A 25,748-nucleotide genomic window follows, 5' to 3' on the forward strand; every position below is an offset into this window, starting at 1 on the left:
AGACAAACAGTAATAAAGATCCAGAGAGGGAGGTGAGAGTGCATCGTAAATAAAGAAAAGGTGGCCTCTTCAGGTCACGGATGTAAATCCACCCTCCCTCCCGTCTACTGTAAGGAAGCACTGGTTCAAACAGGATCAGTGATGTTAAATATCTACATATAAACAACAAACTTGTAGCATGTCTGCAAAAAATCCAGGATCTCATCAGTGTGTGTACGAAATTGTAAAGCAGTTATCATCAGTCTCATCTTCCACACCGCCAAACAAGCAACGAGCGGTCCTGAGGGTCTTCTGCTCGGGTCTGAATGTGAGGTGAGGAGCAGCTTTTTGATGTGTGCTTTATGATTGGATCCATTGACTGGTTAATGCAGGTCTGGAATGAGAAACGGGAAAAACCAAAACGTGTCTAATTGCAGAGCTTCTGCTCCTCCTCGCTGACCTCTCCTCCAATGAGAACCCTGCCGGAGGCTCTCAGCTGGAAATACATTATCCAGCTCATAAGAATCCCATACAGTCTCTCGCACCCCCCGCCGCACGATCCATACAGAAAACCCTTCACATTTGGGATGCGTGTGATTTTCAACGGTTTCCTGTGCGCAACGGGCTGCGAGAATCAGTTTCTTGCTCGAGGGCAGTTCGGTCGTTTTATTGCGCCCACACCAAGGACGTATTTTTCATTTTTCCATTCTGGAGGACATAAATTAATAGGATATAGATGTTTTATGCCACATATAAAGTGCATTATGTTCACGTTCATGTCAGACAGTGTCTCAAGGGAAGACAGAAATTCAAAAACGTAGATTGCTAATGCATACAGGAATGAGCAGCATTCTTTGTCAGTGCCGTGTGATGAAAGTGTGACCGTTTAAATGATCCTGCTCTGATCGATCCGGTAAAGACTTTTTTTTGTTTGTTTTTTTAATGGGGCTGCGTTGTGATTGTCCGAGATTAAGAAGTGGAAAGGATTTCCAGTTACAAAGAGAGCTGCCAAGGAGAATTTCGGTTCCTGGAAATTGGTGGAGTAGAGAGAGTCAGTGATTTTTTTTTTTTTTTTTTTTGTCTTTTTTTTGGGGAGATGTAGTTCTTCCATCTGAGCCACAGTGGTGTGAATGTGCAGCGAGGAACAGTGGTTTTCCTTTAACAGTAGAGCAGATTGAACAGGAGAAACAGCAGATTCATTGGTGATTTTGGTTGGAGGTATTTTGGTTCAAAGCCCATGGAGAACTTCTGGCTTACTCTGCCTCTATGCACATGGGCAGGTTGACAAAGGTAAAGACGTTGTATTCGATCATGATGGAAAAGGTGAGGAAGACTGCATATAGAACAAGCACGTAGATGCCCAGCCTCAAGTCCAACCGCCATCTGTTCACGTGGATTCCCAACACCTGAAGGCAGAGAAACAAATTTAAGACGCAAAAGCAAATGATCGCATTCAGAGTTCACGAAGACTTCCAAATAAGGTTAGGCTGGAGCAGAAATTTGTTTTCTGTAGCATAAAGTAGGTAATGGAAAAATATGTTTTACAGTTTATTGCAATCTTAATCTCAAAATAGGTCTCAAACTGGATTCCTGGTGGGCCGCAGCTCTGCACTGTTTTGCTCCAACACTAATCAAGCACTGCTGATGCAACTAATCAAGGTGTTCAGAACTACTAGAGCAGGGGTTTTTAAACTGTGGGGCGCGCACCACCAGGGGGGCGCCAGCACCTATTAAGGGGGCGCAAGACATTGATGCGTGCACTCGAGTTATTATGATGACGATTTTTATGCGTTCACTAGAGGGAATAATATGATTAACGTTAGCTCCACAGCGAACTATCAGGCACCTGCAGAGTTAATGCGTTCCAGTAAAATATATTCAAATAAAATGGACCGGGTGCCTTTTAAAACGAATGACGGTGAATGAAGGAAAGTCAAACCGGTGATCTTTCACTTACTTTGAAGACATGCTGACTTTGTTTACATGGACATCAGTAATCTAGTTATTTGCCTTAATCTGAATAGGACAATACTATAATTACGTGAAGTGCTTTTTTGAATGTTGCTTCACCAGGCTATTCACGTTTCCTGCAGAGTCTCATGTAATTTTAGGCGTTCATCTTCAATTTCTCGACTTTAACTGCAGATTGGCAGTTCAACTTTCACTCATGAACATATGGAGTATTTGACGTGAATATGAAGGACTGGTTGAAGACTGTTGCTTTTATTGATACCGCACGTCGAATGGAAAGAAAAAAACTTCCGCATTTCGTGATGTGCGTGTCTGTGTGTGTGTGTGTGTGTGTGTGTGTGTAGGTGCGCGCGGTCCAGTATAGACTGACAGCCGTGTGTGTGGATATGGTCACAAAATGCGGCGAAAAGTCCTACATGACGGTAATAATTTGATCGCGGTGTTTACTTCAATAATGCATACTCCACGTCTTAATTTCATTTCCATTATGACTTTAGTCAGATTAAGGTAATCAAAAATTTCTGTTTACATTGTAGACTCTTAATCGGGGGGGCGAGTGAAATTGGACAAACTTGGGCGGCATGTGTCCTAAAAGTTTGAAAATCCCTGTACAAGAGACTATTAAGCAGGTGTAAGTTGGAGCTGGTTGGAGCTAAACTATGCAAAGCTGTGGCCTTCCAGGAATTGAGTTTGAGACCATTGATCTAAACCACAGGTGTCAAATCCAGTTCCTGGAGGGCCGCAGCTCTGCATAGTTTAGTTCCACCCTGCTTCAACAAACTTAAGCTGCGGTCACACTGGACTTTTCTCCCTATAGATTTCTATTCATTTGCACGCGAATGCGTCAGACCAGAAATGCAAGTTCGTGCATCAAGTTTCGCAGTTCACTGCGTTTCAAAGTTCCAGCTTGGTGAACTCTGACCTGCGAACAATCGAGGATCAAAACATGACCTTTCTGTACAGAAATTTTAAATATGGACCAATCGCTCGCTTTTTTAAATGTCTAAATATCTTAATAATCCCACCCCTTTTCGCAGGGCCATACAACAGAATTTCGCAAGCTCAAACTTTAGTGTGACCGCAGCTCTACGTGTAGGTTTTAAACAAGCCTGAAGGAGTCAATTAGTTTGATTAGATGTGTTTAATTAGAGTTCAAGCTAAACTGCAGAGCTGCGGCCCTCCAGGAACTGCATTTAATACCTGTGATCTAAACTCTTTCACAGGCAAGTTCCCTCTGACATCCCTGCATTAGTTTTATTGTAATGTGACTTATTTACAATGCATCGCTTTAAGGTTTCCATGGCGACACGTCAAGTTTATCACACCTGGATGGTTTATGCATATTTTGTTTACTTTTTTCATTTTCTGCAAATATTGACTTATGTCCTTACTGTGAAATATCAGACATTCCGATTCTCAAATATGTGTAAGAACATGTACTGCATCATTTAAACGTGATCATATTATTTGATCTATGATCAGCGCATAATGTAATCCTGCGCTTTAGTGGAGAGATTAGAACTGCTGGACATACAACATGTTAATTCATCAACTTCTTGCAAAACACATGAAAGTGAGTGGCTGTTTAACTGGGAGAAGAAAAGAGTAAATGTTCTAGTTAACAAAACAGTGTGTATCAGATATGAACAACACACATTGTCTGATTATGTTGAATAATTATCATTATTTCCATCTGCTTGTTAAGTGTGACGTTATGTGAAGCGGCTTCCAGGTGCAAGCGCTCTATTAAACTCTATGGGGAGACTCAACAAATGGTAATTATTAACATTTACAAAGTGATACTTTCGAAAAATCACGATCACAATACATCCATGCCTAATATCTAATGGCCAGAAAGTGATTAATTTTGTATAAATTGATTAAGTATTGATGTCTGTGATGCAGAAAGTCCAGAGACTGTTGTGTACACCATGATTTTATATAAAATTCACTTTAATGTGTGATATGACCAAAAAGTGGTCATAAACAAATATTTTCTCAATTCAAATGAGTAGTGGCTTGAACCCTGAAACAGTATTCCGTACATCACGACTTATCAAGTAAATAGACATCAAAGTATATTTTATAAATCATAAATGTTATGTTTTCCTAGTACATATGTGCATTTCAAATGCCTGAAACCTAAAACAAACATTACTTGTTTGAAAATTGACACACGTGTGCCGCAAGTGAGACAGAGAAAATGAAAGCACATCAGCAGCAAGGAAAAATCAGATACTCAAGACATAATCTTTGAAATAATTACATAAAAATTAGCAAATATATGACAGAGGTTTGTGATACAACAATTTCAGTGAATCATTAAATAAATCCTTGTTTTCCACAAAGCGAAAAAGTAGTGTACTGGCACAAACAAAAATATAATTTGTATATTTTTCTTGTGAAAAAAATCTATGTAAAACAAATTTTGTTTGGTATAATTTGTGTCTTAATTTTAATGTAATAATAATATGTAATGTAAAAATAATGTTTAATGTGTGTCTTAATTTCGTCTGTCAGTTATCTTCTAGATAAACAAGAATAACGAATAACATCAGAGGTGACGTGCTTCAGAGTCAGAATCAGCGTCAAAGCACAAATTGGTTTGTTAAATAAAATAAAATCTAGCCTAAATAAAATTAAAGTGAAATATTCAAAGTTTCAGAGAAAATTATCTTAAACTGTTTTAATTTTTAATGACAAAATCATACATTGCCGGTGGGCATTTACAATGTATTGGCAGCACTGAACATATTTCCAGATTACCTCAGAAGAACAAACTCTGTTGGAAGAACTCAGAAAGTCATTGTGAGAATGGAGATGTCTGCATATGTGTGTCAGTCTGTCAAATAAAATAGCTTAAAACACTTTATTATTTTAGAGAAAGTAGTTAAAGTTTGCATAAACAATGATTGATCTTATCCACCGAGACCCACCCATAAGTAAATATGCAGCCTATTTTTTGACCTGACTCACGTATTAACGGCAGAATCTGTGGATATAGCTGAGAAATGATGTGCTCCTATTGTCCAGTGTCACCCACATGACGGAATTCAATGTGAAAATCAGGGAAAAAAAATGTAACATGCTAGACTTTCTGTGATGGTGTCTTGAAGTGTTGCAGACATGATATGGGTTGTCGTGAACTATGCCATATTACATGAAAAGAAACGATTGAATCTTGTGTCACGATATCCATTTGTCGTTTACGACTTCCCACAACACCCTACGTCAAGGAAATCGTGCCAAAATCGTGTGATCTGACCTGGGCTTAAACATATAGTAATGTTTTATTCATAAAGTAAATTCAAACACTACAGACTAAAAGCTAGATCTTGGGCTTTCAGAACCATTATCGATTAGTTAAAATTAATAAACAAATACTGGATTTTCTATTTCTGGTTAAATGAACACAATCAGTAACAAACAAAACAAGTATCACATTTACTCACAGTTAAAGCCACTGAACCTAGTAACAGAACGACAGAGTATACCAATCCTCTACTGTTGATTTTAACCTAAACAGGAGACAAAAAGAAAACATTTTTACAGCCTTTGCGGGAGTGTCAATGTGTCTGTTTGAGGAGTGAAAAAGACAGATACCACAGAGCCGTAGTTGACAGCCATTGTCTGGATGCCCCAGGGAACGCCAAGTCCAACCAGGATATCAAAGACGTTACTGCCAATCGTATTGGAGACAGCCATGTCCCCCAGGCCTGAGCGCACAGACACAGAACTGGAACTTTAACTCAACGTGAATGAAAGATGAGCAATGGTAGAAACGCCAAGAAAATAAAACGTACCCTGACGTGCCACAATAAGACTTGCTATGCAGTCTGGAACACTGGTACCGGCAGCCAGGAAAGTTATGCCCATAATGACATCTGGGATTCCAAGAGTGTATCCGACAATAGTGACCTGCACACAGCGACTCACATGAATGAATGGGTTTCAGTGATGTAACATGCCAGCAAGCAACATGACCTCAAATTGGCACCCTAGGGGCTGCAAGGAGGTGCTGGAGGTCATATGTTTGATCAAATTATTTCATCAAATGTATTACAGTTAGTGGTGTAACGGATGGCAAATCTCATGGTTCAGATCACATCATGGTTTTTTTAGTCACGGACCATTTTTTGGATCAGCCAAAAAAAAAAGGGGGGGGGGGGGTCAAATGTAATTTGCTTTCCATTTATTACAAAAACAGTACAGCAAGAAGCTTTCAGTTTGAACAAACAAAACTTAGAACCTGTAATTTTATTCAAAATAAACTGAAGAAATAATAAGCTGAATAAAAATAAATTGTAAAATATTTAGTACTGTGTTACTACTACTGTTGCTGATAACGCTAAATGTATAAATCGACCATAATAATTTGTACAACCCATATTTATTTTTAGTCTCATTATCAATAAATGATTCACTCATAAAGCTTTATGTTTCGTTTCTAGATGGACCATTTTTGAAGAATTATTCAGTGGCATATTTTTGAAGGCTGGTTGTCGCCACCTATTATTTTGTCGCTGCTTTGTTTACACTGCAAGATGAATCGGCGACAGGTGGTGTCACACTGCATGAGTTTACAATAGGAATCGGCAACAATTCAGTCCAAAGCATGCCAAATATCTCACGGGGGTCAGCGACTCATCAACGATTCTCTCAGATCGCGTCTTTGATAGTTCACACTGTTTGATTGTTACTCATGTGAACGAGCACTGATATGCCTGTGATTTCAGGTATTTGTCGGCAATTTCACAAAACCTGTCGGCGAGTCACAAAAAAAAAAAAAACGAGGCTAAAATCGCGCAGTCTGAAATCAGCATTGATGGTGATTTTAATCTTTACTATAAACATCAATGGTTATATCTAAACTATAAACTGTTCTTCCAGTACTTCTGTTTTATTTGACTGTTTGTAAACTAAAGACTGAATCTGTTTTTTTTTTTGCACTTTGCAAACACATTAGAACGCAGCGATTTAAAGGATTAATAAACATACAGTATGCAAATCACCATCATTTACAGTTTATGTTGCGTGGGTGTTGAGATCCCGATCTCTTAATGATTAATCATACAGCCTTCACTGAATACATTAATGCAGGCTAAACAAGTAGTGACAGAAAACACCTTTAATAACCTAAGAAACCCACCACATCCCGAATAACCTGCCACAACTTCTTCCGTCATCATTATATTTTACAGGAAAGCCTAAATGCTTTCATACATGTGATTTGAATGACATGAGACAATCTCTCTGCAATCGTAACAAATTTAGTAAAGTAAATATATATATATATATATATATATATATATATATATATATATATATATATATATATATATATATATATATTAATTTGCGGCACACAAGTGTTCCGAACCGTGGATTGTGATCCGTACGAATCACGGATAATCCATGATCCGTTACATCCCTAATTACAGTCAATCTTAATGCATATTTACATATTATATGATGCATGCATTTTCATGTGTTAATTACATTTTATTACCAATGAGAGTGCAGCAACAAACGTAAAGATAATTCATTCAAAATGTAAAATTCTGTCATCATTTATTCCGGTCACAAACCTGTTGAAGTTATTTTGATTACTACACTTTGGAAGTCAGTACTTACCGATTTCCATCATACTTCAAAATACTTTCTTTTGTGTTGAACAAAGTCTTGTCGTCAATACCAGTTGTAAAAGCAACAAATAATAACTTGACTTCAAATAGATCATTTGGAAAAGTGGCAGAAGGTAGATTTTTCCTATGAATCATCTGTTGAAATGCATCCTAATCATCACAAATACTGCAGAAGATCTACTGCAATCTCACAGAAACCAGTCCCAGTTGGTGAAGGGGAAAACCATGGTTTAAAGGTTACATTCAGTATGGGGGCATGCGAGAGATCGGCAGAGTAAATGGCAACATCAACAGCCTGAGGTATCAAGACATTTGTGCTGGTACATTACATTACAAACCACAGAAGAGGGTAAATTCTGCAGCAGGATAGCGCTCCTTCTCATACTTCAGCCTCCACATCAAAGTTCCTGAAAGCAAAGAAGGTCAAGGTGCTCCAGGACAGCCCAGTCCCCAGATATGAACATTATTGAGCATGTCTGGGGTAAGATGAGAAGGAGGCATTGAAGATGAATTCAAAGAATCTTGATGAACTCTGGGAGTCCTGCAAGAACACTTTCTTTGCCGTTCCAGATGACTTTATTAATTTGAGTCATTTCAGAGATGTATGGATGCAGTCGTTCAAGCTCATAGGAGTCACAATACACAATATTCATTCTTTTTCCACTGCACCTTGACTGATGACGCCATATATTCTACACTGTACATTATTTCTGTTAAGTAACAAGAGTTTGTCTAAGTAAAGTCAGACCTTACTGTTATAATTAAATAATTAAAAATCAAGGCATGATCATATTTTATTTTGGTAAAATAAGCGTAATCTAGAGGCCTTTCCCTTTCATATAAGCTACTTCTGAAACCAACTGATCAACTAGAAGTCAAGTTATTATTTGTTGTTCCTAAAACTTGGATAGGTAATAAGACTTTTGTCATGTAGTGTATATATTTTCCAAATAAACACAGCAAATTGTTTAGTTTGTTATGCGTAAAAACCTGAACACTCTTGTCCCCATATGCACCAGACACTTCGCTTAAACTCCATCTTAGAAGGTCTCAATAAGGTAAACAATGTTCACATGTGAATGAACCAAAAATCATGTTGCACATAGTATAGTATAGTCTGTTATGTGTACTATTTATAGTACACGTATAGGTTTATTACCGCTCCAATAAAGTGTTAGTATGTATAGGTTTAAAAACAAATTGCTCTTACGTCTAGTGTTGTGTTATATAGTTATATATATAGCTAGATAGATAGCTAGATAGACAGCTAGATAGACAGCTAGATAGACAGCTAGATAGACAGCTAGATAGACAGACAGATAGATAGCTCCGTGGTCCTGCAAGACATGACAATTCGTTCTACTTTATGTCCACACATGTAGGGTAATGACAATAAAGCTCAAGTTGACTTGAAAACCTTGTATCCAAACATTTAATATGCATGTGCATAAAAAAATGCAACGGCACCATTAGATATTTATAAATTCATCTGAACCCCACTCTCAGCAACAGCAGAGTGCATTTTTAATGTACAGTAAGATTTTATGTACAATGCCTTAAAATGTAATATTAACTCACCATCCACACCAAGATGTATGAGAAGGCAGCGATCCAGACCGTGGAGAGGAAGAAGGACAGCATGAAGCAACACTCCCAGCGCTTCTTGGCACAATTGGGAATGGTGAAGTACAGCAACAGCGAAATGGGCCAGGAGATGAAAAACTTCACTTTTTCCATAGCGCCCCCTGCAGTCACATGGTGCAGATCATCACCAAAAAAAGAAAGAAAAAAAATCATGTCGTTTAATGGAGCATCCAATCCTTTTATTTATGGTGGCTTAGGAGTTCACTGAGTGGCCAGCAGATTACATTCCAGCTCACAACAAGAAAACACTTGAGAAATATCTATACAATTCACAGCACAACACTGATACTTTATCACAATAGAGTGTTACTTTGAACTAACTGAACGAATCATTGAAGGTGGATTTCTGAGCTTGAACACAATTCTTTGTACAATTACAGATGTTTTCTTTATTTTCAAAGAACTTGAATGGCCAAATACACGTAAAATTGTCAGTGTCGATCTAGGCTATTATTCAAGTAAACATTATTGGTAGCATTCAATCTGTGCATTACTGTAGGTCAATGGATAGCATCTATATTCACGACTGTCTGTGCTAATGATAATCAAACAGCAACAACAACAACATTAACTGCATGTATTAATGTCTAGTTGTTATTTTTATACCAAAAATAAACATTTTAAGTTAAAATGAACAGAATAAAAGTATTTGAAAAAGGTTTCTTTGGCCCCGTTTCACTGTCAGGTCTTGATGTCCAATTCCGATTTGTTGCCTATATCTGATTGTGATATTGTCCGTTTACACGTTCTTTTAATTGTGACCCATATCCGATTCATGCGTTTACACTTGCCATACAATTTACGATGTCACGCATGCGTAAAGGCAGGTTCTAGCATCTGCGCCACACTAGCCACGATGAAAGAAATTGCCTTGCTTTTAGCTCTGCTAAATATGCGAAGTTCGCCCAGCTTTAAAATGATTTTGAAGCGGAGGAAGAGGGAAAGGGCCGTCATCGCAGCTTGTGCCTATGGTTTATATATGGTGTCCTCCACCATTCAGAGGAATTTGTGGGTACGAGAGAGATCTCAGGTCTGGTGGGAGCAAATTGTGACGGGCTTTAATGAGGAGCAGTAGGTCTGAAATTTTAGGATGCCTCAATAAATCCAATCTGCCTGTTTACATGACAGTGGCATTGTCACATATCCGATTTATATCCGATTTATTTCCACATATGAAGGAGGCCTGAAACCAATTTCTGAATATGCGAATGCATGCATTTTTTTTTTCATGTATACACGGTCATAGAACAGATGCGACATGTGTCACATATGAGCAAAAAAAAATTGGAATTGGGTCACATTTACTTGGCAGTGTAAATGGGGCCTTATACTCACCAAGCCTACGTTAGTTGAATCTAATTAAGTTAATCTCATTTATTTGATCAATTAGGTCATAACAGTTATCCTTAAATATTACATGATTTAAATTAAATTAATATATCTTTATTTGAAAACCCCAAGAGACCAGCAAGTCACATGACCCCTAACGAACCCATTCAAATATCAAAAAGTCCTGCTTTTGAAAAAACTTTTCTGTACTGATTAATATTTTTGTAGAAATTGTTTCATTTTTCAGTAACACTTACTTTAGGTCTCAATTCATGCTATTAACTACCGGCTTATAACCTGCTAATTATTAAGATATTAACTGTTCATTAGTAGTTATAAAGTATGATCTTAATCTGCATCCCTAATCCTACTCAAAACCTAAACGCAACTTTTATCTTACTAACTATTAGTGTTAGTATAGTGTTAGTTAATGGTTTGTTAATACTGTGAATTGTGACCTAAACTAGTGTTAATAATTTTTCTGATGAATAAAAAAAAAAAAAAAAAAAAACACAAATAATATTTTGTTAATCTATTTTCTCCTTGCTGACCCTTGACATTTGGAGGTAATATACATAAACACACAAAATGTATTTAAATTATTTAAAAATTATCCTGGATTTTTATTTTTTTATTTAAGATTTTTTAAGAAAAACTTAAAAGGGCCATGAATGGTCTCAGCAGAGTGTTTTCACACCTATAGTTTGAAAAAAGCCAGGAAAGTGGGAGTTTCATTAAGGGAACTACAGCTGATTTTCACACAGGCAAGACAGACACAGACGCAGAGATAGATGGACATTAGTAATGGAATTATTTGCCTTAATCTGAATAAGACAATAATATGATTAAGGTGTTTACATGAGTTGCGTTTTGAATGTTCCTTTCATGATCCCTTTTTACGTGTTTTAGCACATAATTTGACACCGTGCTATCCACATTTCCTCTGGAATGTAATTCATGTAATTTCTTTAAACTGCAGTTTGGCACTTTCGCTTTCATTCAGGATTTCATGCATGCCCCCCGTGACAAATGAGATATTGGATGCGAGGAACTGCCGTATGGAAGAAAAAAAAAAAACTCCACATTTCTGCGTGTATAGACTACCCTGTCACAAAATGCAGCGAAAATCCTACACGACGGTAATAGTTGGATTAAGGTGTTTACATGTTTACATTCTGAGAGCAGCATGTACAGCGCATCTTTCAGTCTATAATATTGCAGTGATATTAACGTACTGTAAACTTATAAATCATTTTGACTATGTTTTTAAAAACTGAAAGAGTACTGCTGACGACATGAACTAACTTTGCCATCTGAATAAACAAATAATGAACACTGATCGCACACTTACCAAATCTGTAGAGACAGGACAATCAACACAAACTGGAACTACGTCTTTTTTTTTTTTAAAGAAAATGATTTTTGCGAAAAGTAAAAAAAAAAAAAGAAAGAAAAAAAAAAAAGTTCCTTACAAACCTGTTTTTTGTCGCGTATTAGCAGACCACTGTAATCTGGGGCTTTTGACGCTGGGAAATGGAAACAAAACCTTCGTTGCGGCACATTTATACATGCAACACTGACAACCCATGTCTCCAAACAATTCTTCTTCTTCCACTTGTTTTAATTACGGTTGGCAACACAACATGGCATCTCTCTGCTGTCTAAACACTGTAACAGGTAACTATCTTTGAAACTATTATGCATATTAATAAAGATGCACCTCATTTACAATAGAGCGTGTTGATTGGTTTGAACCAAGTCTGTCTCATGAATTAATGCTGAAAGCTCAAAAGACGTCATGTTGTACCCACTGGAGAAGACATGCAGTCTTACACAATGATCTCATGGCCGTGATGTAGCTTCTATTTCTTTTCAAACCGGAAGAACGAATTTGCTCGAAATAACGAAAAACAACCAATTTTCACTTTTTGGTATAATATATGTGTCCTAATAGTGTTTTTAGCAGCGGTAGACACATATATGACTGTCAACAGCTCAAAAAATGTGTTTTGGTGTTTTCTGACCCTTTAATATCTTATAATATGTCTGAAATAATATATAAAATGTCTGTTCATATTAAATTCTACGACTTTCCTCAAACCTGGAATCCTAATTTTTAAATACATTGATTTTACATCATTTAAAATTATTATCAATACTTTTTATTATTAATAGTTGATCTTTATTGTTATTATTAGTTGATCTCTGCAGAAACCATGCTGACTATGTCACAGTATTAACTAATATGAAAATGCAGACATTCAGCTAAAGTGGCGATGTGTTAATGTGTCAAAGCGCCTCACCAGGCAATCTGAAAGGAGATATCTCATTTTCCTGCTCCTCGGAGAGTTTGTCCTCTGCCACATTGCCATTTTCCATGGTGTCAGCTTTCTGATCACAGACCAGCACAGAGTCCACACCATTGGCTGACTTCACCAGCCGCTGCTGCTGCATAAACAGATACAAAATCCATTCTTATTCACTTTTTACATAAGACACTGTAGTAAAAAAAAATAAAAATGTTGCTCCCATCCAATATGATGCTATTTTTCTGAAATAAATATGGGTTAGAAATGACATCAGACATATTCACCCAACAATAAGCTCCACCTTAAAATGTGTTCTTAAAGATGCAGTCAGGTTAAAAATAAGCAATCCAGTCATTATATATTGATCAGCAATTTCTGAATCAAAGACTGCTTAACTGTTGAGAGGCAGTGGAGCCACTGGAAACGGTTCGATCTGCCATCTTACTATTCCCTAGCAACAGAGGACTCCAACACATGCACTACAGGGATTGGTCGATACAAAAATGACCCGCTGTGCAACCTACAAGCGTTTACAGGTTCACTTCAAGCTTATATAGTCATTTTAAGCACATTTTAGGTTATTTGCCTATGAAGCAGTAGTAGTTGCAACAAATAGACAACACTGTATCTTATCACACTGGTGTTTTGATTCTGATTGGTCATTTGCGACATTCCATAATATGTGATTCCCAGATACCAACTACTGAAACCAATAACACAGGCTCACCCAAGTTCAGTGTGTCAATCATTATAAGGTTGTCTGTCACGCTGCTGTTTTTGACTGTTTGGTGCCATCTTGAGACTGAATAGTATGTAGGTTAGTGTATGCTCCATTCAGCAGTTTTTGTTTCTGTCAGCTTTGCATTTAATTAAAGAATTCATAAACTTTGAAGGCTCTAGAGTTGTCGCGATACCATTAATTCATGTTGCGATACTTTACCAGCTGAAGTATTGTGATACCAAGTAGTATTACGATACTTCAATCCAGAACTCAAATCCAAGAAATAAAGAAAATTGTCAGAAATACTATATTTTATGCTATAATAGGCCTATTTGAATTTAATTAATAATTCACTTATTATTAAAAAAATAATAACTTGCACATCACTTCACCTAAAATGTATTCATTCTTTTTGTTTATTTTAATACAAAAAAAGCCCATTAAAATAAAGATACAAATTATATCACATTTACATTTAGTCATTTAGCAGATGCTTTTATCCAAAGCGACATACAAATGAGGACAAGGAAGCAATTTACACAACTATAAGAGCAGCAGTGAACAAGTGCTATAGACAAGTTTCAGGTGTGTAAAGTCTAAGAAGCTAAGCATTAGTAATGTTTTTTTTTTGAGAGAGAGAGAGAGAGAGAGTACAGTTAGTGGTATAGCCAGAGAGGCAGTTAAGATTAGGAAGGAAAGTGGAGACTAAACAGTTGAGTTTTTAGTCGTTTCTTGAAGACAGCAAGTGACTCTGCTGTTCTGATGTAGTTAGGGAGTTCATTCCACCAACTGGGCAGATTGAATGCGAGAGTTCGGGAAAGTGATTTCTTCCCTCTTAGGGATGGAACAACGAGGCGACGTTCATTTACAGAACGCAAGTTTCTGGAGGGCACATACATCTGCAGAAGTGAGAGCAGATAAGGAGCAGCAAAGCCAGAGGTCGCTTTGTAAGCAAACATCAGAGCTTTGAATTTGATGCGAGCAGCAACTGGCAGCCAGTGCAAACGGGTGAGTAGCGGAGTGACAAATTAAAATTTAATATCAAATTAAATTTGTTACAAACCAACCAAATTAGGCTTAATGAAGTGGTCGAAAATTCTTTCAATTTTTCCTGTATCTATTGTTTTTTTTTTTCCAGTCTTATCCGATAAGAATTGACATTGTCGCTGTTGTTGTTGCAACTAAATCATATTGACAGAAGCAGAAATGGACTGATTCAGATTCGAACTGAAGCGTCAGAAAACATGCAATAGGCTACCATAAAAGGCGTGAATTCTACAGTTTTGCACCCTTAAAGGACTTCACAGACTATTAAAATAAAATGGTCTATTGTTGCACAAACGTGTGAGAATTTTAGTGACTTTCCCACATGCAACATTATGTATTGTAGATAAACTGTTGATGATGATACTACCATTTACAAACTACTGTGGCACCGCCAGTATTTTGAAGCCATTGTATCACAATACTACCATAGTACCGGTAAACTGTGCTATCCTATAAGGCTCAGAACAATTTTTTTGTGTCTCATTTATGTTTTGTAAAATCAATTCAAGTTTGGCTTCTGATAAGCATGTCAGGCTTTATTATGTAAGAAAAACCGCCTGGATGTACTTTATCCCTTACATACAGTATACTGTCCAATGGGGACATCATCTGACAGTCTTTTAAGCAATTCATAGAGCCACATACAAATACAATTTCATAAACTAATTTACTGTTGTTCTTTAAATTGCATTGGGATCATAAGAATTTAATTGGTGAACGTGTCTTATGTACTTGGCTAATCAAAACGCTTACTTACTATAATAAACCAATATAAACCAAAGAAAGAGGTATACAAAACATATAAGATGTGCATTCACATGTTATGCTTGGTTGCACCTCTGACATATTACCTCGGATATGCCTGTGCTACGTTTCAAACATTGAAAGCCACATTGGCATCCAATGGGGTATTCGTCACTGCAGTGAATGCACACACTATACTGACACAGAGAAAAAGAAACTGTTGAATAAAGTCGTTAATTTTGTTTTGTGTGAAAAAAAGGATACTTTCCAATGGAACCACTTAAGGCAGATGGTCTGTTTAGAGATTGTTTTGGGTATTTTTCTAGACTTTGAATGAGTTCTCAGATTTCATCTAAAATATCTTCATTTGTGTTCAGAAGAGGAACAAATGTCTCAGGGGTTTGGAATGACGTGATGGTGAGTTATTAATAACAATTTTAATTTTGGAGTGAATTAACTCTTCAAAGTTGTGTACGATCAATTTGAAAATGTAGAGCACAAAAGTGATTATTGTTTTATAAGGTAGGGAATGACTATTTAAGATTCAAACTGAACAGAAAACAGCTTAAAGAAGCCTCTCATGTGGAGAATGAACTCATATGCATTCCTCAGGTGTGACTTTTTTCAGAATGAAACAAAGTGTAAAAATCTTGATGGTTCGGTGGGTTTTGTCTATCCAAACTAAACTTTATTTAGTATTTTCCATTGGATTTAAGTCAGGTGATTGTCTAGGCCATTCTACAGCTTGATTTTCTTTTCCTGAAACCATTAGAGTTTCCTTGGCTGTGTTTTGGTACATTGTCTTGCTGAAATGTCTACTCTGGCCTTTCTACGCCTCCATTTCTTTATGTCTTTAATACTTTTTTACCTGTGCCATTTCATTTTATTATGCATAACTTTATTTGTAAACTAATTAGATTTGTTTTCTTTTCATATATGGATTTATTTGGTTGGTATCAACATCTGGTGAAAATTTCTAGTCAATGACACCTTTAGAAATATGTTTTCTGAGAAAAATGGTGACGTGTTCAATACTTATTTTCCCCACTGTATGTAGCCTGCATCTGCACAGCTTTTATGGTCAGTGCAGTTTACAATTATTCAAATGGTTACAGTGATTAAGAAACAACTGAATGACAAAATTAGAAAGTTAGAAAGTATGAGATTGTACAAATTAAATGTATTATTATTGTGCTATAGTATTAAAAGTAGAAAGCATAATACATCACAAAGAAAATAAAAAAGTACAGTGATATTTTGATACTGGTGATACGGTGATGCTGGTTAAAAACAACATAAGACTACATTATGACTAGGGATGCTCAGATCGCACGTGCGCGCCCGTATATTATACATAGCCAAGAGCAGCCACAACACGTGAGGAGGTAAATGATGCATAGGGGCATGAACGATCAATGAGCTCGCGTCACAAGAGCTAAAATATATACAGATGTGGTGTGACCTGTTAGTGATGGTCTCTTTGCTGCAAGTGCAACCATTGTATTTCCAGTGTGTTGAGTTGCTGTGACTCTAGCGGAGCAATTGCCTCTATTTAGTGTCTCGTCCAACCTCATGACCTCTCCCGGAAGCTCCACAAGTCTCCTGCATATTCATTGGGGCTCCATGATCCCCAAAAAGGAGTTAAATACCCAGAAATCACGGTGATGGGAATGAATAATCAAGATCGTGAGAGGCATTGTGATGTTCTAAGCATTACATTTATTAGGTTTAATGAATCGAGCAGTAAAGATATCGCTAGTGTAAATCCCCCTCTCTCATTGAGAGATCTGCTGTCGATAGTTGGAGACGAGCAAAATATTTAAATGGTATTGCATATATTTAGGCTTTTTTTTTTACATAACAACTGAAAGTTTTATGTTTTTGACAATATTGCAAGTTCACTAAAAGCTGTCTTATTAGATAAATAAAAGTTTTAATGAATATTTAATAATATAACTTCTTGTAATATACGATTTATAAACCTTTTTCCATTTAGTAAAAAAAGTAATAGATTTTTACTTCTTATGCATTAAATATGTGCTCCAAACTTTTTCTTGATTGAGAAATGTTGAATTTTTTCATCATTTGCAATGTTTCCATATTGTATCGTTTGTCATTTTTCTTTCAAATGTTTATATCGGTGTTATATTATTTTCTGTAAAGCTGCTTCTGGCCTTGACATGTTCATACATGTTCATAACCCATTTGTGCCCATATATTTAAAATGGTTTCATGCATGTAGCCTTGTTATAGTGTCCTATATGAACAACTTGCATTTATTTCCTTTAGGTGTTTCATTTTTTTCAAGAAAATCATATTCGAATATGCGGCAACTATAGTTGTCGGTGGGCAAATATGTTCTAATGTAAAATTTTAATAGAATAACATTTGGTATTCTAATTCAAAACAACTGCTTTCAAAAGATCAATTCATATTCATAAACGCGTTCATTATGATTAAAATTAGAAAACCATTTGATTTTGAACCCCCTGAAAATTCTGTCATATAATTTAATTAACATGAAAGCACTAAGTGCTTTGTCTTAAAGTGATGAAACACACACTAGTTTCCCCAACAGACTATTGTGCGTCAAAAAGATAAATAAAAAGTTTTCAGTAAATCTCACTACAGATTTTTGTAGACATCTGACAGAAATAATCAGACAGCTTAGTATTAAGTAAAACTGCTGATTCAGTTGTCAAGAATCAAGACCAATAACCTTGATTTATTAACTTAATAATACATTATTTCCCAATCCCCATGATTTATGTACTTACAAGGTATTTGCCCACCGGCAGCTATAGTTGCCACTTGAACTTTTGACAAAGTATACCAAAAACTAATAGATCTCTTGAAAGATCTGTTTTATTTGAATGAATCTAGCGACCTTCATGATTATGTTGATATACATTTGTGAATGAAATTTTTATTTAGTAACATAAAAAGTTGTCATTATTTGGGAGGGTTTGCCTCCATTTTGCATCCTGGAACTAGGGGTAGGAAGTTGAAGGCCTCATGTGACAGGAAGTAAACCATTTTTTCTTTCTTGAAATCTTCGTTTTGATTGTTTGCTCGGTACTCCGTATCAGCTGATTACCATGACTATGAATCGGTACTCTGTATCAGCCACAAAAATCCTGATCAGATCATCCCTAATTTTGACAAATTTTTCTCTGAATTTCTGGGTGAACTACCCCTCAAAACATGTCAGTTTGATTCTGATCCATTTAAAAAAGTGAGTAATATTTTATATGGCTGAGTATGACGATGTAAATATCAAATCAATAGTGATCTGTTAATATCAGGACATGTAGCCTGTATCCATACAGCTTTTATGCGGTTTATATCTACTCAAATGTTACAGCGATTAAGAAACATGACATTAAACAAAATAAAAATAAAAAAGTATGACATGCTTTAGAACATCAAAAAAATAGAAAGAGAGATATTACAATATTAGAGAGATATTACAATAGATTAGAATAGAAAGAGACATTCTGGAAGGAGAACAAATACTATTTTTATGAAACACTATTCTTAAGAAGCCTTTGTCTTGTTTCTAGTGCAGATATCTAATAATTTCTAATATCAAGAAGCTTTTTCTGGACAAGAAAATATATTTTCTTGTTTTTAAAAATAAAATATCTCAGTTGAGTGAGTTTTTCCTTAAACTAAATCTTCTGCCAATGGGGTAATCAAACTAATCTATTTTCAAAGCAAAAACAACATTATTTTGCTTGTTTCAAATAAAAACTCAATTCATTGTGACTTATATTTCTCAGAACAAGACAATTTTTTTTTCCATCTCTAGAAACTGCTGCTTGATTTAAAAGTTTTTAGATATTTAAACTAGAAATAAGACCTAAACTCCAAATAAGAAAAGCTTTTTTTGGTTACAAACAATACTGTAAGATTAAATCATGATGTGTTTTTCTTTACTTTTGGGTGAACCATCCTTTAAAATGTGTCAAAGTTGCCCATGATCAGTTTTAACAGCATTCCCAGCCTCTTTTCATCCTTAATTAGCTGACATGTCTCTATCAAATTCCTCAGCGGTCTTTGTAGCAGGGGTTTGAATTTCTAACGCAATTCTTTGAGCGCCAGCATATGGATATTTATAGAAACAGTTTAATCAGCCTCACACCCAGAACTGGGCTACCTGACGCGAGGATTCCACAGTGCTGAGTTAACCAACAAAGACTGGCCATTAAGCTCTTCTGAACTCTGGTTTATAATCCAATCCCTGGTTCCCCAGTGTTAAATACGCTCTGTTATAAAACGGATAGCGCAGACCATTCAGAATTGTGAATGGATGAGCACGCATGTGAAGCTGAACACATCTCTCACTCACAGCAGTTCAATTCAGAATGAATCAGCACTGGCAAACCATTTTATGTCTGAATTGTGACATTTTTCCAAGTAAAAGATGATGTTTGAGGAACAAGTCAGATTGGCCTTGATTTTAACCTCAGGAGTTGAGCGGATTTGGATCTTGTTCTATAAAATACTGAAGCTTTTGAACTATTTCTTATTACTAATAAATGAATGTTCTGTTCTCACTTATCTTTTTACATGTGGATATGTACAGAATTGTGTGTGCAACACAAAAGTAATAATAAAAAAAACCCAGATCTATTCCCAGGACTTTTTGAACATTTATTTCAGCATATTTGGGGATGGACTGAGATGATACAAGAAGAATTTTTGTAATTTACAGTAACAATATTTTGTGACACTGATGTCATTGGTTAACTAATCAGTACTGAAATTTAAAAAAAGTCCATTTCCTCCTAACTTTTAAGCACTGTTGAGCGAGTTCTTAAACACAGCTGATCTGCCATCATGTTCAGGTGCTCAATGGAAATCACTGGGATTGGCCAAGAAGGTCATCAGTTCCTCGCTGTTCATGGAGTGCAAACATAGATACACACACTGGAGCGTTTTAAAGCAGCAAAGGTCAGCTGGTCTGTCTATAAGCTGACATTCAAGCAATCCGCTGATGAATGGAATGATCTTCTTGGCTTTAAAATGCTCCAGTGTGTGTATCTGTGATTGCACTCGGTGAACAGCAGTGAACTGATGACCCTCTCGGCCAATCACAGTCATTTTCGTTGAGCATGTAAACGCAATGGCAAATCAGCGGTGTTTAAGAACGCGCTCAATAGCACTTAAATGCTAGCAGGAAATGGATATTTTTAAAATTTCAGTTTCCGAAATTCAGAATCGTGACTAGACAACACTAATTAGTAGTTGTTTTTTTCTCTGAAACGGATCAAAATTTAACATGGCTGGAGACTTTAACAAGTTGGACTACACAATACATCACAAAAGTATTATTATTGTGATAATAGTATATGCTATATATGTATTGCAGGTATGTGGTAAATTACATTTATTTTATGCATTGGTTGTTTATGTAAATTTGACCAATCAGATGGGGGCTTACTATCTTTATCCCCATCTCCCCAGTAGTTGCTGTTCTGTTATTGGCTGGAGCGGCCCAAAAGTAAACCCACAGTTGAAAATAAATACTTTTAAAGATAACAGCCCAGAGTCAGAATATCTGAAGAGGTTTTCACTCATTCGTATTGTTTTAAAGACTTAAGGCCCGTGCACACCGAGACGCGAGACACCAACGCGCAAAATGTCAGGCTTGAAAGCATAATTTTTAAAGAAACGCCTCATGCTTGTTTTTTTTGTGCATCAAAACCTTCTCCACCAATCAGGTTGGCACTTTTGTTCACGTGCATGGAGCTGCTGAAGTTACAGTAAACAGCACTTGGAGGCACTTAAGCGAAAAACTGTCAATGCGAGCGCACATTGAAGAAGATGCCCAGAGGCGATATGAATGTGGAGCTGCTTATTTCTCTGGTGAACAATAATCACTTCTTCATCGCGAGAGCTGGAGCTGCTACTTGAACCATCCATAACAACGAGCATGTCAACATGTCAGAAGCTTAAAGTTGTGTTTTGCAATCTAATGTCAATGAGTGATTTGCATACTCTTCTGCTCGACGCCTGTGGAAAAATCGCTTGGGTTTGAATCCGGAAAAACATCTTAAAAACGCTGACGTTGTGCTTATTCTCTTAATGAGTTATGGGTGTGTTTTGAGCATAACGTTCATTAAACAAAGCAGAGTCTCATCTCCCATTCCCTTTAAGAGTCAGTTGCATTGGCGGACTTTGTAAGTGGAAAAACTGAACGCTTCACTAACGAGAAAACCGTTAAACAGACCATCTACAGCACGAGGATAAAGAATGAGGCTTTTCTATTCGGCCTCTTTCTCTTTATTTACTTTTACTCTTTACTTTACTCCTTTACTTTGGTGGAGTAAGGAAACAGTGTTGTGCGCACTCCACTGAAGACATCCATTAGTCTACATATTCCAAATTCAGTTCTAATTTCCAGAAATTTAATAAATGAACAATAATAACGAAGTGTGGTCAAAGAGTTATGTCCAAACACAGGTCCTATTCTTATACCCTATATAGTTATGCATACGTCTCCAAAACTCAACAGATGGACAAATCTAAACTTCTTTTATTAAAACAAATATAATTTTTCATATAATAAATAATACTGCTAATAATATTAACATTAAAGTAAACTGTCATGAATAAACTGAAAATGCCCCCCAAGGTAAAGGCATGCAGGTAGTGGTTTTTATATTAATGTAGAAATTAATAATTTTTGTTACATTTTAATCCTTTAATTTTTTCATATGTAAAGATATTTGTGTATTGCTGTACATCCTGTGTGTATTAAGCAATGTGCAAGCATTTGAACGCATAGGTGCATAACTAGCTCTGCGCTGGACTTTAGACCAGTTTTTAGATAATCATTGGCGCAGTCCATTATAGTTCTTCAAAATAGCAACACGCCAACAATGCACCTTAACACACCTCCTTTTTAGACCAGCACACCCATGAGTCCAAAGTAGTGCAAATGGATTTGCTATTTAAACAACATGGTGCAAAACATGAAAATTATGGTTGCGCTGGTCTAAAAATAGCAACAAAACGCGCCAAACACATTTTGCGCCTTATTGTGCCGGGTGTATGATAGGGCTCAATATGTTTGCTTGACAGTCTGAATTAAAATTAATATAAATTAATATATATTTAACCTGTTTATTTTAATATCATATTAAATGCAGACGTTTTTTGAAATTTTTACAGAGAATTTTGGGAGTATCATAACTAAAATCTTAATACTGTATGTGAAATAAAAAGTATGACCTTTTTAACTTTTATTTAATGTTTAAAATGCAAATCCAATTGGATTCACTTTATTTGGTAAACAAAGCAAGTCTCTCATATTAAATATCTACTAAAAGACAGTAACTAAATATTACTTTACAAACTGCATTGTGCATAAATCAGATGAACATTTTCATATTAGTCAATAATATTACTGTAATTAATTTAAAAACTGAATAAATATAGATTTACATACATTTACTCGAGTAAATAAACAGAATTAATGAAAATTCTGCGGAAATCTGCGAAATTCTGCGGAAAATCTGTGAAATTCTGCACGCGCAGATTCCGTGTGGGCCTAATCATAGCTAATAAAACATTTTCCTTAAGGTATAAAAAGAAATATTATTATCACAATACTCAACCACATCACATATTTTTCCAGTATTGTGCAGCCCTAGTAACAAGACAGAACAGATGTCAGCCCATTTTAGGCTTTAGTTTTTAACTCAATTTGACCCAATGTGTAAGTGTTGCTCATTGCCTTTGCAAGCAGTTGTACAAGAACCAGGTCTGTATTCCTGATGCTCTCCCGCAGTAACCAATCATATTTCTTGAAGCACATTTAATTCCAAATGAAAAGCAGCAGTTGTGGGTATCTCTGGTGAACTCATGATGGAAGAAATAACCGGACACTCCTGAAAAACACTCTAAAAACAGTTTATCAGTGGTTGATCCACGCGTCACTGCTTCTGCAACGGTCAGCCTCACACAGTTTTTAGTTCCCAACCTTGAGGAAACTGACATGATGTTATTTGTATCCCAGCCACGAGTGCATCTTCAGAGAGAGCATTAGTCAGATCTGTCAGTCAGCGACATGTGGATGTTCTACACACAGTAGTTAGGTTTTGCGTTTTTTGTTTTGTTTTAGGAGTATAAAAAACTAAAAGTGTTCATTCATAGCCAAATTTTGATTGGAGAACTATGCTGATTGTAAAATATATTAAAACCATGTTATATAAATGAATTATATAAAACTATTACTATTTTGGTCCCCTTAACTTAAACTTTCTTTATGGGGAAATTTAAATGTGAGACTGGGAAAACGAGACATGCATTTAGTGGGATTGGTGGGAGAAGAAAATCATTCAAAGCAAATAAGAGGTAAAAACAGAATAAATTGGGAGCAGACATTTCCTAATATATACAGTTGAAGTCAGAATCATTAGCCCCCTTTAATTTTTTTCCTAATTTCTGTTTAACAGAGAGAAGATTTTTTTCAACACATTTCTAAACATAATAGTTTTAATAATTCATTTCTAATAACTGATTTATTTTATCTTTGTCATGATGACAGTAAATAATATTTGACTAGATATTTTTCAAGACACTTCTATACAGCTTAAAGTGACATTTAAAGGCTTAACTAGGTTAATTAGGTTAACTAGGCAGATTAGGGTAATTAGGCAAGTTAATGTATAATGATGGTTTGTTCTGTAAAATATATAGCTTAAAGGGTCTAATAATTTTGACTTTAAAATGGTTTTTAAAAAATTTAAAACTGCTTTTATTCTAGCCGAAATGTAACCAATAAGACTTTCTCCAGAAGAAAAACATTATCAGACATACTGTGAAAATTAATATCTGTTAATATCATTTGGGAAATATTTTTTAAAAGACAAAAACATTCAGAGGGGGGCTAATAATTCTGACTTCAACTGTATAAAGACATTCCAATATGTTACAATGTTCACTTAACATCATTTTTTTTAGTTATTTTTAAAAAAATAATTAAACAAAAACTTTAAAAAGTGAAATAACACAATTTTAGTCATTTAAAAATGAATATATAGCCTATAAGACGTCATATCTTTTTTATTATTTAGAAAATGTATGTTTATGTTTTTTTTTTTTAATGCATTTTCTATTTGGGCTACTTAAAATTATATTTGGGCTACCAAAAACTGAAGAGTGCCTGCCCGGGGGCTACCAGGAATTTAGAAAGTTTGTGAGCGTTTTAAAAAAATAAATAGCTGTACTGTCCCAGCCTACACACATCTCTCTTTTCACATTAATTTTAATGTAATGACATGTACCTTTTGTAAAGCTGCTTTGTAACAATAAGTGTTGTGAAAAGCACTATACAACCATATTTAGATTGAACTGAATTGAATTCGTTGCACTTAATATAAACCATACTTTTGTTTTATTCACAGAAATTAGTGGTTTTATGTAATCTGAAATAAACCTTGTGCAGGAAATGCAATATAAAATAGTATTTGTCTTAATTTGGGAGACATTATACTAATACAATGTTAACTGCATTACATAAGATGAACTGAAATGCATGTCTTATCATATTTCAGATTATTATATGAGATTCCTATTCTGAAAAATACAAGTATTTGATTTCTTTGTTAAAAATCCCATAACCGAGATGTTTATTTTCACACAGATGTTGACTCTGCATGCGTATTTTCTTACCTCGTTGATGATAAGCCGGCTTGCCATGCGCAGACGTGTCTTGGGTCCAAAGTGGTTGGTGATCATGACCCTAAGACCAGCTTCAGGGAAGCGATAGTGCGGAGGGCTCGAATTCATCATCTCATCCACCATCACGACAGAGCCCCTAGTGTATGTTTTATTGGGCTTTACTGCCGACAAAGAAAAAAAAAAAAACACTGGTAAGTGCTCTTATATGTGGTATTCATTCTCAATACACACAGCAAGTATGGTATTTGTTCATGAACCACACAGACACACACACACACACACACACACACACACACACACACACAAACTACTGTCAAACCTGCCCTGAGAGACCAAAAAGAAAATCAAAAATAAATCCACACAACAACTGTGCGGAGCAACCAGCGGGACCATAACCACGTACTCAAAAGAAAGAAGTATGTGTCAAAATTTTCAATATAAAGTCCTGTCTGTCAGCAAGAGCCTGATTCCTGCTGGGACGAACCGTAGGCCCACCTCTGAGCCCCTCAGGATGCTGTCAGAACCCATTAACACAAATAATACTGACGTGAAATGAAATCCTCAACCATCCTCCAGATTACAGCTGGATGTCACAGGAAGAGCTCTACTGCCATATATGATCAAATATGTAGAGACAAACACACTGACCAAAAGGCTTTTGCCAGA

The 25,748-nt window shown here is 35.9% G+C and overlaps 1 protein-coding gene across 1 annotated transcript in view; it reads right to left on the reverse strand.

Annotated features, from left to right (window-relative positions):
- Positions 1-1,000: 1,000 nt before the first annotated feature.
- The window catches only part of slc24a4a (solute carrier family 24 member 4a), a 94,083-nt gene continuing 69,335 nt past the window's right edge, over positions 1,001-25,748 (reverse strand). Inside the window, exons 11-17 of the mRNA XM_056477034.1 lie at positions 25,074-25,243; positions 12,872-13,016; positions 9,174-9,340; positions 5,754-5,868; positions 5,554-5,666; positions 5,403-5,468; positions 1,001-1,385 (exon numbers count right to left, since the gene is read on the reverse strand). Of these exons, the coding sequence (XP_056333009.1) occupies positions 1,233-1,385; positions 5,403-5,468; positions 5,554-5,666; positions 5,754-5,868; positions 9,174-9,340; positions 12,872-13,016; positions 25,074-25,243 (929 nt within the window). The 3' untranslated portion in view covers positions 1,001-1,232. The remainder of the gene's footprint in view (positions 1,386-5,402; positions 5,469-5,553; positions 5,667-5,753; positions 5,869-9,173; positions 9,341-12,871; positions 13,017-25,073; positions 25,244-25,748) is intronic.

Source organism: Danio aesculapii, chromosome 17, assembly GCF_903798145.1.
Source record: "Danio aesculapii chromosome 17, fDanAes4.1, whole genome shotgun sequence".
NCBI classification, from domain to species: Eukaryota; Metazoa; Chordata; class Actinopteri; order Cypriniformes; family Danionidae; genus Danio; species Danio aesculapii.